The sequence below is a fragment of the Rhinoderma darwinii genome, chromosome 1 (assembly GCF_050947455.1).
Source record: "Rhinoderma darwinii isolate aRhiDar2 chromosome 1, aRhiDar2.hap1, whole genome shotgun sequence".
Classification (NCBI taxonomy): Eukaryota; Metazoa; Chordata; class Amphibia; order Anura; family Rhinodermatidae; genus Rhinoderma; species Rhinoderma darwinii.
This window is the reverse complement of record NC_134687.1, coordinates 106,625,669-106,642,820: the sequence shown is the minus strand read 5'-3', so window position 1 is coordinate 106,642,820 and position 17,152 is coordinate 106,625,669. Positions and strand designations below refer to the sequence as shown.

General features: G+C 41.8%; 1 protein-coding gene across 4 annotated transcripts in view; it reads left to right on the top strand.

Moving 5' to 3' along the window:
• Nucleotides 1-17,152, top strand: part of CLCN3 (chloride voltage-gated channel 3) — a 116,413-nt gene that overhangs the window by 65,034 nt on the left and 34,227 nt on the right. For all 4 annotated transcript variants that reach the window (XM_075860255.1, XM_075860257.1, XM_075860256.1 and 1 more), the window contains 2 exons: nt 14,239-14,396; nt 15,359-15,458. In XM_075860255.1, coding sequence (XP_075716370.1) covers nt 14,239-14,396; nt 15,359-15,458 — 258 coding nt within the window. The remainder of the gene's footprint in view (nt 1-14,238; nt 14,397-15,358; nt 15,459-17,152) is intronic.

The window sequence follows — 17,152 nt, the reverse complement described above, 5'->3', positions numbered from 1 at the left end:
ACGGTCGTGTGCATGAGGCCATTAGCGAATGGGTTTCATCATGCGCCAAAGGTATCTGTCATGCAATTGATTTGGTGCTTTGGGTATCTTTGTTGTTCTGCTCCTGTGACAGAGCTTCGCAACGGAAACACGGAACGCAGATGTATGGAATGGAGTTTTCAGTTGCAGATGTGTGAATTTACCTAGAAAAAATGGCACTCCAAGTTTCCTGAAGTCTAGTCAGGCAGCGATACCGGAGAGGGATGTATCCGAACTAGGAAGATTGGCCACATAGCAGCGGTGGAGAGATGGATTGTAGCTTGGAAATGAAAGCTGTATTTAAAATAAAAACACATTAGGGGAGGTGGGTAAAGAGTGAAACATTTAAAGGGTAACTAAACGTTCAACAAACTTCTAAAATGTCATAGTGACATGTCAGAAGTTTTGATTGGTGGGGGTCCAAGCACTGAGACCCCACCAATTGCTAAAACTAAGCGCTCGTGTGAGTACTGAGCCGCGTAGTTTTTTTTTTTTCCAGAAATCGCTGTACGGACTCAATAGAAAGTCTGAGCCTGTACACCGCTACATCGGCAGTCTGGAAAAAGCTGAACAAAAACTAAGCAGCTCAGCGCTTCTGCTGCTTCGTTTTAGCGATTTGATGGCGGTCTCGGACCCCCACCAAACCAAAGTTCTGACATGTCACTGTGACATGTCAGAAGTTTGAACGTTTAGTTACCCTTTAAGGCTACGTTCGCACGGCATATGTTCCGCCTCATGCTGGTAAAATGATTTTACAGGGGCTTTCCCACAAACACACGTATCTCCTATCCACAGCATAGGGAATACATGTGTGATTGCTGGGGGTCCTAGCGCTGGGACTCCCAACAATAAGAACAGAGGACCAAAAATCCCCCAATGTGCTTCATGAGAATGGAGCGTGCATGCTCGACCAGTGCTCCATTCATTTCTATGGCGCTGCCTGTGACCGCCATCCCAGAAATCCCATGAAAATGAATCTGGTCGAGTATGCGCACTAGTGCTCCATTTTCATGGAGCACTTCGGGGGACATTCGATCCCCCATTCTCCTTATCGATTGGAGCCCCAGCGGTCTGACCCTCCCAGCGATCACACATATTTCAAAGCGTACTTTTACAAGGCGTTTAACTCTGCAGCGTAAAATTACGCCTTGTATGAACTACACAATTTATTGAAATCAATGGGAAGCCGTTTGCATGCGAATTTCAAATGTATTTCAGAAAGTTTTATGCTTGGAAATACGCCTAATAATATGCCATGTGAACATCTCCGAAGACATTCTGAACACCGTTCATTAGTTTTCAGCACCCGACCCCAAAATCTCGAGGTTCTGTACATGCCCAGACCGCATGTAAAAGATCCAACTTAACCTAAGAACATGTCAGACATGCTATTAAGGCCTCATGCACACGACCATATTTTTTCCCACCCGTAAATACTGGCGTAAATACGGGTCCGGTGTCACACGTATTCCACCCGTTTTGCACCAGTATTTACGAACCCGTGCTCGTAAATATGGGTCTGGTGTCACACGTATTCCACCCGTATTTACGAGCACGTTTTTGGCGGCAAAATAGCACTGCACTAATCGGCAGCCCCTTCTCTCTATCAGTGCAGGATAGAGAGAAGGGACAGCCTTTTCTGTAATAAAAGTTAAAGAAATTCATACTTACCCGGCCGTTGTCTTGGTGACGCGTCCCTCTCTTCACATCCAGCCCGACATCCCTGGATGACGCGGCAGTCCATGTGACCGCTGCAGCCTGTGATTGACCTGTGATTGGCTGCAGCGATCACATGGCCTGAAACGTCATCCAGGACGTCGGGCCGGATGTCGAGAGGTTTATACTGATCGGTAGTCGCTGTCCAGGGTGCTGAAAGAGTTACTGCCGATCAGTTAACTCTTTCAGCTCCCTGGACAGTGACTATTTACTGACGTCGCTTAGCAACGCTGCCGTAATGACGGGTGCACACATGTAGCCACCCGTCATTACGAGAGCTCCATAGACTTCTATGGACTGTCCGTGCCGTTATTACGGCCAGAAATAGGACATGTTCTATCTTTTTTAACGGAACGGGCACCTTCCCGTGAGAAAACGGGAAGGCACCCGTCGCCAATAGAAGTCTATGAGCCCGTTATTACGGGTCGTGATTACGACCCGTAATAACGGGAGTTTTTACGGTCGTGTGCATGAGGCCTAACCAGTCAGTAGCTGTGAATTAAAGCATAAATGACTGTGCATTAACCTAATGTGGTGTTCTCTCCTTTTATTTACCACCACCCCTCCATCCCTCCTAGATATTTTATGGGATGTCTGGGTTATGTGGTTCCATAAATAGACCAAAAATCTCACAATTCAGATACTGGTAACAAAAGGAAGTGATAACCTGAAAAATAGTTCCTGTATCAAAGGGTTACTGGAGGTGGTACAGGGTAGAGATGACAGTAACCGGATGTATTTTTTTTGCTTGCGTGCACACTCTTTTCGTCCTGCTCCCCGACCTTAACCCCTTCCCTCTTTGGCCTTCCTGACAGAGCCTCATTTTTGAAATCCGACATGTTTCCCTTTATGTGGTAATAACTTCGGACTGATTTCACCTATCCAAGCGATTCTGAGATTTTCTCGTAAAACATTGGACTTTGTTACTGACAAAATTTGCTCGATATATTCAGTATTTAATTGTGAAAAACACAAATTCAGCGAAAAATTGCAGAAATTAGCAGTTATCTAAATTTAAATGTATCTGCTTGTAAGATAGGCAGTTATACCACAGAAAATTGTTGCTAATTAACATCCCCCATATGTTTACTTTATGTTTGCATCGTTTTTTGAAAATCCTTTTATTTTTCTATGACGTTACAAGGCTTAGAACTTTAGCAGCAATTTCTCACATTTTCAAGAATATTTCAAAGGCTATTTTTGCAGGGGCGAGTTCAGTTGTGAAGTGGCTTTGAGGGCCTTATATATTAGAAAACCCCAATAAGTCACCCCATTTTAAAAACTTCACCCCTCAAAGTATTCAAAACCGCATTTAGAAAGTTTCTTAACCCTTCAAGCCTTCAACAAGAATTAAAGCAAAGTAGAGGTGACATTTTACAAGTTTAATGTATTTTTTTTAGCAAAAATTCATTTTTAATCCTTTTTTTTTTTTGTAACAAAGTTTTACTGAAAAAAAGCAACTCAATATTTATTGCCCAGGTTCTGCAGTTTTTAGAAATATTCCACATGTGGTGCTAGTGTGGTAATAGACTGAAGCACAGATGCAAAGGAGCACCTAGAGGATTTTGGGGCCTCCTTTTTATTAGAAAATGTTTTAGGCACCATGTCAGGTTTGAAGGGCTCTTGCGGTGCCAAAACAGTGGAAATCCAGCAAAAGGGAACCAATTTGAGAAACTACACCCCTCTAAGAAATTATCTATAGTGAGGGTATAGTGAGCATTTTGACCACACCGGTTTATTGCAGAAATTATTGGAAGTAGGCCGTGAAAATTAAAATCTACATTCTTTCAAAGATCATGTAGGTTTAGCTAATTTTTTCTAATTTCCACAAGGACTAAAGGAGAACAAGCACCGCAACATTTGAAAAGCAATTTCTCCTGAGTAAAACAATACCCCACATGTGGTAATAAACGGCTGTTTGGACACACGGCAGGGCTTAGAATTGAAAGAGCTGCTATTTGGCTTTTGGATTTCAAGTTTAGCAGGAATGGTTTGCGGAGGCCAGGTCACATTTGCAAAGCTCCTGAAGGACCAAAACCGAGAAAACGCCCAAAGAGTGACTCAATTTAGGAAACTACACCCCTTGAACAATAAATCTATAAGTATTTTGACCCCACAGGGGTTTCATAGATTTTATTAGAATTTGGCAGTGAAAATAAAAACAATCCTTTTTCTTCAATAAGACGTAGCTTTAGCTCAAAATTGTTCATTTTCTCAACAAATAAAGGAAAAAAAAACACCAACATTTGTAAAGCAATTTCTCCCGAGTATTATAATTCCCCATATGTGGTCATAAACTGCTGTTTGGGCACACAGTAGGGCTCAGAAGGGAAGGAGACCCATTTTGGCTTTTGGAGAACAGATTTTGCTGGATTGGTTTCTGGGTGCTATGTAGCATTTGCAAAGCCCCTGTGGGACCAAAACAGTAGAAATCCTCCAGAAGTGACCCCATTTTAGAAACTATACCCCTCAAAGTATTCACCTAGGGGTGTAGTGAGCATGTTAACCCCGCAGCAGTTTTGCAGAAATTAGTGTGCAATCGATGTTTCAGAGTGAAAATGGGATTTTTTTCCATAGATATGCCAATATGTGGTGCCCAGCTTGTGCCACCATAACAAGACAGCTCTCTAATTATTATGCTGTGTTTCCCGGTTTCAGAAACACCCTACATGTGGCCCTAATCTTTTGCCTAGACATTCGACTAGGCTCAGGAGTGAAAGAGTACCATGCGAGGTTGAGGCCTAATTTGGCAACTTACACCGTATTGGTTCACAACTGCAGAGGCTCTGATGTGAAATAATTTAAAAAACAAACCATGATAAGTGACCCCATTTTGGAAGCATCACCCCTCAAGGTATTCATTAAGGGGTGTAGTGAGCATTTTCACCCCACAGGACTTTTCCATAAATAATTGCGGATGGTGCAAAGTTAAAAATTTTACATTTTTCCTTAGATATGCCATTTTGGTGGCAAATATGTCGTACCCAGCTTGTGCCACTGGAGAAGCGCACTCCAAAAATTGTTAAAAGGGTCCTCCCACGTATGGTGGTGCCATATATGTGGAAGTAAACTGCTGTTTGGGCACACTGTAGGGTTCAGAAGGGAGGGAGCACCATTTGGCTTTTGGAGCTTGGATTTTGCTTGGTAGTCGTTTTGTTTGAGTAGTATTGGTATTTCAGTTTATAATGTGGGGGTACATATAAGCTGGGTAGAGTACATCAGGGGCATAGTCAGGTGGTATAATAATGGGGTAAACTATAAAAGGATCCATAGATGTGTGTTACGCTGTGAATCAATCCTTTCTGCACAGGCCGGTGTCGCACTGATAAATGGTGTCCTTTCTTCTCCCCGTTTTGGTCCACAGTCCGCACCTTTGCAGTTTGGGGAATTTTACTGGGAAAGTGTTGTCCTGGCATAATACAGGCGCCCTCGCTTCTAGCAGATATGTTTTGGCCCTCCCCTTCCTAGTTCCCTAATTTTAGGGCCTTGATAAATTGCCTCTTAGAACAGAAGAAATGTTCCCCTCCGGCCGGCACAACGGCATATTTTTTATTTCCTGACTTATTGGAGCCTTAACTTTATATTCTTTTTTCATAGACTTAGTGGTATTAGGGCTGTTTTTTTGTGGGATGAGCTGTAGTTATTATTGTTACCATTTTTTAATACATTTTGGAGGCAAAGTGACCAAAAGAAACGTCAATTCCAGCAGTATTTATTTTATTTTTTTTACGCCGTTCACTGTGCGGGACAAATAACACAATATTTTTATAGCTCCGGTCGTTACGAACACGGCGATACCAGATATATATGGTTTTATTATTTTTTATCAATAAGGGAAAAAGGGCGATTTGTGTTTTATTTTATTACTTGAAACTTTTTTTTATTTCCTTTTTTTTTACTCTCTTATTTAGTCCCACTAGGGGACTTGAAGGCCTAACTGTTTGATCTAATACATTGCACTTCCTATGTAGTGCAATGTATTAGAACGGTCAGTTGTTCACGGACAGCAAGCCGCACTATCACCGCGACGTAATGGTACTGCGCTTTGCGGGAAGCCCTGCCCGACAGCGCCATATATATATTCAGCGGATATCGGGAAGGGGTTCAATGAGTATTGCACCCCATAAGCTAATTTGCTGTGCTTTAATATGATACATACATTTCTAGCATTTGAAAACGTTTAAAGCCATGACATGTTGCATACATCCTTGGCAGAGAAAGGGTTAAAGGCTCTTTTAGTCTCCTTCCAGGCAGCCATTGCATCTCTGAGAGGAATGCATACTTTGATATATAGCAAAGTAACGCATTTAGCATGTATTCGTGCAGTCAGGGTGTATGGGGCTGCAATAGACTTCAGCTGGTAAATAGAGTAAGGGTATGTGCACACGTAGTGACCAAAAACGTCTGAAAATACGAGCTGTTTTCAAGGGAAAACAGCCCCTGATTTTCAGACGTTTTTGAGCAACTCGCGTTTTCGCTGCGTTTTTTACGTCCGTTTTTGGAGCTGTTTTCATTGGAGTCTATGAGAAAACGGCTCCAAAAACGTTCAAAGAAGTGTCCTGCACTTCTTTTGACGAGGCTGTATTTTTACGTGTCGTCGTTTGACAGCTGTCAAACGACGACGCGTAAATGACAGGTCGTCTGCACAGTACGTCGGCAAACCCATTCTAATGAATGGGCAGATGTTTGCCGACGTATTGTAGCCCTATTTTCAGACGTAAAACGAGGCATAATACGCCTCGTATACGTCTGAAAATAGGTCGTGTGAACCCAGCCTAAGGTAGTAGTAAGATGTTGCAGTTCGGAGAAAAGGTCCTGCGCTTTTACGGCAATTTGATGGCAAACGTGCCGAAAAGTGCTTAGAATCACTGTAAAAACGTATGATTTTCGGATGCAGGTATTTTTTTTTTTATGCGGTATTAACTGTACCTAAACCGTAATGTCTGAATACACCTTAATGGTTCGAATGTTGTACCCGTTTTATACAGTGGCTCGATAAACACACTAAAATATCTCCTAATTTTGTGTAAATTAACCTCTCTCCTGTCCCTTGAAAGGATCAGTGTTAGTAGGACTGGGATATCCTATCAATTTGGTACAGTGGTGAATTTTGCCATTCTTTAAGTTCAGAGTAGATTTGAAAAAACTAAAACGAAGGGAAGGTGATTTAGGTAATCGAGTCTGAGGAACTATTAGTATTACTCAGTTATTTTGTTAGTGAGAGAGCTATGGATACCAGAGTAGTCTGAGATATTCATTTATCGGGTGGTGCACATGGAAAAATGTCCAAGTGTTTACTTTTTATACCTTTTTAAAAAAAACACCATGATCGGACACTGTACCAACCCATGTGGACAAGGCTTTAAGCTATGGGTGAAGCTTTACCAGTGTTAAACTACGGTATATATATTTCATTAAAGTATGTGTGGCACGCTTGTCCTGAAGTACCGGTTTAGGTGGTTTCTCGGCATCTGTAAGCCAGAATAAATTAAAGTCTGTAAAACCTTTATTAACCCCTTCACGACAGCAAGATGGCTATATACGTTCCAACTGCCCCGTGTAGTTGTCGCGTATATAAACGTTGGCAGCCCTGAACTGGGTTTAACCCCTTAGTGACCAGCCCATTTTAGGCCCTAATGACCAAGCTATTTTATTCGTTTTTCTATAGTCGCATTCAAAGAGCTATAACGTTTTTATTTTTTCGTCTACATAGCTGTATGAGGACTTGTTTTTTGCGGGATTAGTTGTGCTTTTTAATAGCACCATTTTTGGGTACATATAATTTTTATATTAACTTTTATTAACCTTTTTGGGGGGGATTATAAAAAAAAACTGAAATTCCGCCATTGTTCTATGCGTTTTTAAATTGACGCCGTTCACTATGCGACGTAAATAACATGTTACCTTTATTCTATGGGTCGGTACGATTACGGTGGTACCACATATGTAGAGGTTTTTTTATGTTTTACGACTTTTGCACAATAAAAACACTTTTGAACTAAAATTATTTGTTTTTGCATCGTCTCTTTCCAAGAGCCGTAATTTTTTTATTTTTCCATCAATGTAGTGATTTTTTGGGCTTGTTTTCTGCGGGACAAGACGTAGTTTTGAATGGTACTGTTTTGGGGTGCATGGGACTTATTGATTCATTTTTATTATGACTTTTTTGGGGGGCAATGGAAAAAAATTGCAATTTCGCCATGGTTTTTTGTGTTTTTTTTTTACGGTGTTCACTTTGCGGTTTAAATTACATATTAACTTTATTAATGGAGTCATTACGGTCGCGGCGATACCACATATGTGTACTTTTTTTTTTTTTTTACACTTTTACTAAATAAAACCACTTATGGAAAAAAAAATTATTTTTTTACTGTACTTTTTATTAATAATCTTTCACTTTGATGACTTATTTTATTAGTCCCACTAGGGGACTTTACTGTGCGATGTTCCGATCGCTGCTATAATGCTCTGGTATACTTCGTATACCAGAGCATTATTGCCTGTCAGTGTAAATCTGACAGGCAATCTGTTAGGACGTGCCTCCGGCGCGTCCTAACAGGCATATGTCCAGGGCAGACCTGGGGGCTTTTATCAGGCCCCCGGCTGCCATGACACCCCATCGGAGACCCGCGATTGCATTCGCGGGCCGCCGATGGGTGACAGAGGGAGCGCACTCCCTCTGTAAACAAAGTTAAATGCCGCGGTCGCTATTGACGGCGGCATTTAACGGGTTAAACAGCCACAATCGAAGTGAACTTCGATAGCGGGCGTTGGAGCAGGAGCTCAGCTGTCATGAGACAGCAGAGCCCCGGCTCCTGCTTGCACGGGAGACCCGTGCAGGACTTGGACTAGGCTGACGTGAAAAGGCGTCAGCCTAGCCTAAAGCCCATTAGTGACCGACGTAAAAATGCGTATTGGTGGTCACTAAGGGGTTAATGTGTGCAGTGCTGATTCAGTGTGAGCGGCGCTGCACTTTCCTGCCTGTAGTCTCTGGCCAGAGCATGGCAAGCGCTCTGACAGGAGACTCTTGTCTTGGGAAAGCCCTTGATGTCTCTGTCCATATATGGACGGTGACGATAGAGGCTTTGAGGTGCCAGAAGAAACCAACCCCTTTGCGTCAGTGGTGCCACTGAAGCTCCCTTTACAAGCGAAGTCCCCGGCCAAAGTGTTGCCGACTTCAGGGGCTCCTCCAGAAGTGGATTCTCTGGCCAGAGTGTCAGCAATTCTCTAGCCGGGGGACTCCACTCCTAGAGGTATCCCCCGCTCATATATGGACAGGGGCTACCTCTAGGGTCACAATACCTAGCCAAATTGTCGGCAACGCTCTGGACGGGGATTCCAATCCTAGAGGGAGCTTCGGTGGCGCTATCTAGGGGGGGGCACTATCTATTTGGGCACTGGCACTATCTACAAGGGCATTGCGGCACCATGTACATTGGCACTGTGAGGTTTTTAGGGGTTTGGACAAAAAATCCTGATGAATGAAATTCATCCATTTTTTTATTAATTTTTTTTTAAAAGCCATGTAAAACGGATGGCAAACGGCGGTTAAAAATGGTCAGACGGCCGTTTTTTTGGTGTTTTTTTTCACTGTTGTGTGAATATAGCCTTTTAGCCGCCTTTACTCTCCCTGCACAGCTATCCAGTCTGACGGAATTTTATAGAATATTATATAAGCCCAATTTCAAAAATGATTTTTAATACCGAAATGTTGGCCTACTGAAAAGTGTGTACAGTATATGCAGTCAATACTTGGTCGGGGCTCCTTCTGCATGAATTACTGCATCAATGCGGCGTGGCATGAAGGCGATCAGCCTGTGGCACTGCTGAGGTGTTATGGAAGCCCAGGTTACTTTGATAGCGGCCTTCAGCTTGTCTGCATTGTTGGGTCTGGTGTCTCTTTGGTGCGTTTTTTCTTTTTTTTTTTCTTTTTTTTTCTTTTACCTGCAAATTTCCTGTGGTTTTGTTGCGTGTTTTCCATTGCAAAATACACAATGTCTGCATGTAGCCTCAAGCTTACGGGGATGGTGCGAAAAGTGTCTAAAATGCACAATAAATTGCAGCAAAAGGTTTGCTCCGTAAATCCCCTCATATACTTCAGTATGTATTGAGACAATATTTAAGTCATGAAAATGTTTTGCAAACTTCCACTTTCTGTGCGTGAAGAGAAAACGTAGCATTTTGTGAATGTGGCTGTCAGAACTTTGCTCTACATCCTGTTAATGGTAATGATTAATGCGGAGTATTTACTGTGACTTGACAGGGTAGAGTGCAGATTCCTATTGCCAGCAGATAATCTCGTCATGTTGACGCTGTGGCCTGGAGGGCATTATGACAAGTTCCTATTATCTCAGCCAGAGATTCCTTAGGGGATGTTCACACTGACTTTTTTGCAGGCAGAAAAATCTGCCTCAAAATGCCTTCAGGAATTTTGGGACAGATTTTGCCCTGCCTGCACTTTCAGGCGCAGCCAGCCATTGAGCGCCGAGGGTTAAAAAAGCCGGGGAAAAAACGCTTTCTCTCCCTCCCATTGATTTCAATGGGAAGTAAGAGACGGAACCGCGGTAAGAAAGAGCATGTCTGCTTTTTACCGTGAGCTTTTCTTTCCGCTCGCAGGAAAATACGCCTCCGTGAAATCAATGGGAGGCAATTTCAGCCGTTTTTTGGCACGGTTTCCGCATCAAAACAGCCCCAAAAAACTATGAAATAGGCCTTACTGTTCTATTGTTTGATCATTGTGAGAAATAGTTTGAGCTTTGTTGGCCATGTTTCTTTCTTATATTTTTTTGATTCCGATGTAAAAATACTTTGCCAGGTCTCCATTCTTTTCATTTGTATCTTTTTTTGTTTTCTTTAGCTTTTCATCTTGTTGCCAGTGACTCTATAAATGTTTGTGGATTTGGTTTCCTCTTTCATCGGCACATGAACAGAAAAAGAGAGTATGAAGCAGGTGGCAGCTATATACTGCAGCGGATCCCCTGTTCTAATGGTCGGGATAGATGCCACAGCAAATCAAGACTATGGCATCTGATCAGTCATCCCATCGTGAACCCCCCCCCCTGTGATGCAATAGTGGGTGCCGATGGGTTGTCATGACTTCCAAGGCCCCTAGGAAGACCCCCAGGTCTGCCATGTTAATAGGAGTACTAAGTCCTATTAAGTTAATTGGTATCGCCAGTTCCGTAACTATCTGAACTATTAAAGTATAACTTTATCCATTCCACATGGGGAATGGAAAAAAAAAAAAAAGCCAGAATTGCTGTTTTTTGGTCACATCTACCAAAGAAATAGCATTCATGGGTACATACAACTTTTTGATCACTTTTTATTCTATCACCGTAATCCTACTGACTAATAAAGATCAAGTAATTTTTACAGCACCGTGAATACAGCAGAATCAAAACCCCCAAAAATATGGACGTGTTTTGTTTTTTATATTCCAGTACATAATATGGGATCATAAATGCTGCTATTAGAAAAACGGCTCGTCCCGCAAAAACCAAGCCCTTATGCCACTGTCAATGGAAAAATAAAAATGTGTGGCTCTTGAAAGGCAAAGATGAAAAAACTCTAATAAAAAAACATAAGACTGAGTGCTACAGGAAGGGGTTAAAGGATATGTCACGTAGAAGTGTTTATAGGGTAGAATAGAACCCAAGTTGTGCAAAACCCAAAAATGTACTAATTTATCATCTGTAAATGCTTTGAATTTTGGAATGTGTAAATTCCACGTGTGTTTGGGTTTTCAGCTGGATGCAGTTGTAGGAAATTGTTTCGGAACATGTCCTGGAACTTTTTTTTTTTTTTGTCTGAACATATTCGATTAACTCCTCTAAATCTGTTCTGGACACCGAATGGACCTCTCTCGTCTGACTGATGGATGGAGCTCCTCTGCCACCGCTTATTTCACATAAAGCAATAGGAGTGGATGGGTTGGAATTCGTCCTGTGTGATCCCTGCGCCATCAGACGTTGGATGTTTAACTGGTCATTATGGACCTGAGATTGTTGGAGCGTCCCTCTAAAATTGCTTGTCTGTGGCCATCTTAAAGGGAACCTGTCGCCTACCTCGTGCTGTCCTCTCTTAGAGTGCCTGTCACTTCAGAATTCTGCTCTATGTACGCACAAACAATACTTTGACGTATTCAAGAGCTGTGGGTCCTGCTGATTGACACCCTTTTCACTATGATCAGCGACTGGAAGGCGGGGGGGGGGGGGGGGCCGCAGCTCATGAATACGTCAGACTCCTACCGCACATCGCTTGCAGCGAGTAAAGTGTAAGTTAGGCCAAACAGCAGCATTTTTATACAGAAGTCACACTATGGAAATCCGCGGTTGTCACTACTGCATACTGCTCAGTGAGGACAATATGAAGTAGGTGGCTGGGATCGGGCAGTGTATGGTACGCTTGTTATAGAAGCCCCATCACTTCATAAAGAGCTATATATTTTGAGGCAGTTTTTTTTTCTGCCTGCCAAAAAGCTCTGAATGCTGCCTAAAGATGATTGGTTTAAGTTGTGGTGAATAAACCCTTTGGATATTTTTGGAGTAATGCTTCCTTGTGATATATATTGTGCCCACCAAAAGTTCCAGAACACCCTCATAACTTTTGCACAGCTCGAGGTAGAGGGTTTAAATTTGGTGGGATTTAATGGGGTCATAAAATCTACCGGTTAACGCCAAAAAAACCACCCTCGGGTGGGTGGGGTCAGCAAAATCTTAAATGGCACGGGGAGGTCGAGTGGGGGCTCATTTGAAAGCTCTTTTCAATACAGAAACGATGCTGCAAATGATTTTGAGAGAGGATTTTTTTTCGCTGAGATATTTAAAGTTACATTTATCATCTTCATTATCCGCTACCGCTGGTGTTAGCATTACCCAAAATGTACCGCACGGGTAAAATCCTAAATGTGTGTGAGCGCGTGTGCGTGTGAGCTTGGGAATGTCACATCAAGGTGACTTTAAATTACATATTATTACAATCAGCCTCGGTGATACAAAATGGACCTTGCCTATGATTGTAACATGGTTTCATGTGTACACATTTCGAGGCCGGTGTATGAGGATTATCATGTACAGTGAGCAGAACATCTAAAGCCTTTTCGTCATTACTCGCATGTTTGGGTCTTCCCGATCTTGGTGCGTCTTTAATTGAACCGGTTATTTGGAAACGATGAACAGTTCTTTTAGCAGTTGACAATGAAATTGGATCACGGATAGGATAAGTGCATCGAATAAAGCCGCTACTTCTCGGTAGGATGTTATTTTTTCTTCGCCGTACCTTCTCATCATCAATAAAGTGATCCTTTCTGTTTCGGTCAAATGCATTTTGTGATATGACAATAGAAATGTACAAGAATGAAAATTACTCTCCGAATTAGCGCTCTCTGAAATTCACAAGGGACTATCGAAATGTGTACACATGAAATCATGTTACAATCGTAGACAATGTCCATTTTGTATCACCGAGGCTGATTGTAATAATATGTAATTTAAAGTCACCTTGATGCGACATTCCCAAGCTCACACGCACGCCCGCCCACACACATTTAGGATTTTACCCGCACGGTACATTTTGGGTAGCCGATAATGAAGATGATAACCTTAATGTTAAATATCTCAAAATTCTTTGCTGCATCGTTTTTGTATTGTAAGCGTTTTCAAATGAGCCCCCACTCGACCCCCTGTGCCATTTACGATTTTGCTGCGCCCGCCAACCCCACCATCCCCAAGGGGGCGGGGATGTTTTTTTTTTTTTGCCGTTAACTGGTAGATTTTATGACCCCATTAAAGCCCACCAAATTTCAACCCTCTACCTCGAGCCGTTCAAAAGTTATAAGGGTGTTCCGGAACTTTTGGTGGGCACGTTATATGTGTGTGTATGTTATGTATGTATGTGCGTGTGTGTGTGTATATGTATGTATGTATGTATGTATATCTATCTCATATCAGTGCCCACCAAAAGTTCCGGAACTTTTCAACATCCATAAACCTATATTACTATTCTCATTAAGGGCCTGTTCACATCAGCGTTGGCTTTCCGTTCAGGGGTTCCGTCGGAGGTTTCCGTCGGGTGAACCCTGCAATGGAAAGTCAAACTGAAACCACAGCTTCCGTTTCAGTCGCCATTGATTTCAATGGTGACGGAAACCTTGCTAATGGTTTCCGTTAGTCACTGTTCCGGCAGGTTTCAGTTTTTCCAACAGAATCCATTTCACAGTCAACTGTGTTATTAATTCCGTTGGAAAAACTGAAACCTGCCAGAATGGTGACGAACAGAAACCATTAGCAGTGTTTCCGTCACCATTGATATCAATGGTGAGGGAAACGGAAGCTTTGGTTTCCGTTTGACTTTCCGTTGCGAGGTTCACCCGACTGAAACCTCCGACGGAACCCCTGAACGGAAAGCCAACGCTGATGTGAACATTACATTATTTTGAGTTTTCTAACATCTTTGTACATGTCCTATTTTAGTATAATCTTAACACACTGTGTTGCTTCCTAGGAACGCACTATACCATGACAAACGGGGGAGCCATCAGCAGCTCTACTCACTTGCTGGACTTTTTGGATGAGCCTATTCCAGGGGTGGGAACATATGATGATTTCCATACCATTGATTGGGTGCGGGAGAAGTGTAAAGACCGTGAGCGCCATAGGAGGGTAAGGAATCCGATTTATTTATATATATTTTATTATTCCTGCATTACATTTTAAACTGACCTTGCTTTTTCTTGGGGGGAATACCAATAATCTTTATGACTATTATTGAATTAAAAACCATTCATTCTTATCGAACTGTAAGGGTATGTTCACACGCTGAGTCAAAAACGTCTGAAAATACAGAGCGGTTTTCAAGGGAAAACAGCTCCCGATTTTAGATGTTTTTTTAAGCCACTCGCGATTTTTGCTGCGTTTTTCGCTGCGTTTTTTACGGCAGTTTTTGGAGCGGTTTTCTGCACTTCTTTTTCGCGGCCGTTTTTCAAAACGACCGTGAAAAAAAACGAGCCGTCGGAACAGAACGCCATTTTTCCCATTGAAATCAAGGGGCAGATGTTTGGAGGCGTTCTGCTTCCGATTTTTCTGCCTTTTTTCGGGGCGTTTACAGCCCGAAAAACGGCCCAAAATAGCCTGTGTGAACATACCCTTACATTCATCGTTGCTACTTCAAAGTCTTTCAGTGAGTAATGATAAATGCTGAAATCATAGCGTTCACCTAAACCACAGAAAATAAATAGGGACAATAAACATGAACTTGTATAAACATGATCTATTTTTTTTTTTTTTTTATTCGAGGTCCCTTTTTGACAAATATTCCAGAAGAAAAATAATTTCTTTTTGGCTTGTGACCGTGTTTCCATCTGGCCAACATAAGATGCCCTGTTCTAGGGGATCCTCCATGGTTCTGGCAGTGGCACCGCACCATCACAAAAATGTAATGAAGACCTTTTTATTTCTTGATGCGCTGTCCATGCAGATGGAGAAGGTCTCACGCATGGTGCATATTGGTTTGTGAGCTTGTTTATACAGTATGTAAAGGTGTGACTATAATTTCCCTGCAATGCGGCTTTATTTTGATACGTGTTCCATAACATTTTTTATTTTGTTTTGTTTTTCTCCACTAGATTAACAGTAAGAAAAAAGAATCTGCATGGGAGTTATCAAAAAGTCTCTATGATGCTTGGTCAGGATGGCTGGTCGTAACACTAACTGGTTTAGCATCAGGTAATGTTCATGTGAGACCGAAATGTCACCTTTTTTGGATTTACAGATTTGAATATTAGTGGAGAGATGTGCGTGTCACTCAACTTTATGGTTTCTAATCATTAACCCCTTACCGACATTTACATCATAGTCGTGGAGGGAAGTATGCAGCGGGCTCACAGTCTGAGCTCGCTCCATACGCCGCGGGTATCCGCTGCATATTACAGCGGACACCCATCTCTAACGGCCAAGATGGGAGATAACACAGATTCCGGATGTTTAACTGCTTAAATGCCGCAGTCCATAGCAACCACAACATCTTAGTCATTAGACAGATGGGGGCCTTCTGTCACTCCAACAGTCCCCCGCGACACAATTGTGGGATGCCAAAGGCTGTCATGGCAGCCTGGGGGCCTAATGATGGCCACAGGTCTGCCATCTTGTGCTACTTATTAACCTTTGCCTGTAAAAGTCACAATACACTGCAAAACAAGTAGCAATCAAACCATCGAATGAAATGTAATAGAGTAAATGTTATATACAAAAATGTATATTAAAAGTAAAAAAAAAACAAAAAACTTTTTTCCCATTTCTTACCCCTAATATAATAAAATAAATCTAATTGGTATCGCCTTGTCCGTGTAATTTAACCCTCAGGTTGAACGCTATTAATAATACTTTTGCTGTCTTTTTGGTCACCCAAAATAAAGAGTTTAAAAAGTCATACGTGCCTCGAAATAGTACCAATAAAAACTACAGCTCGCCCGACAAAAACAAGCTCTTGTGCTGCTCCATTGACTGAAAAATAAATAGTTATTGCTCTCCGAATATGGCGACACACAAAATATATATTTTTTTAACAACTTTTTTTTTTCTTTGAAGAAGTAGTAAATCATGTAAAAAACAAATGTCATGCCCTATCTTGGAGCGATTTCCACCTCTGAACCTCCATTAAATCAATGGGAGGCAGAAAAAAATCTGCACCGCTCGTTTGAAGCGTTTTTTGCCCCCATGTTCATGAATTTGCTTGATTTAACCTGTTCAGGTCCGGGCAGTTTTGATCCTTCAGGACCAGACCGTTTAGATTTTTTGCACGCGTTAGTTAAACGGCTATAACTTTGTTTGTTCGCCTAGCGATGTGATTTTTGCGATTAATTTTTTTGTAGACAATGCACACAAGTTTTTTTTCTTTTTTAGAATTTTTAGGCTTAAAGTTTGAAAATATAAGTAAAAAAAATAAGCTTTTTTACTTTTTAGCTAGTTTTTTTTTCTGGTAATAACATAGTTTTACCCTAAAGTAAACCTTTTATTTGTGATCGTCCTTGTCTACTGTAAATTTTAATATATTACATGTCTATATTAGGGTAATTGGGTCAGGGCTAGCATTACGACTATGATTGGCGGGGGGAACGGTTTTGTTTGGGGTGCTTATTTTGTGTATTTATTACTTTTTTTTTTTTGCACTTTATTTTACTTAATTTTTTATTGTTATGGTCTGTCCCTCAAAGGTCAGAAAAGACCTTTGGGGGACTTTATTTTTGTTCTTTTTCTTCTTTTACACCATGTTTTTGCACTTACAGGGGAAATCGGCCCTCTCATAGTGACTATTGTCACTGATAGGGCTGTGCTGGGACCAGTCACATGATAACCGGGTGCAATAAGGACAGCGGCGCTGCCTCTGGTCATATACACATGAGCGCTGTGTAGAAGAGATC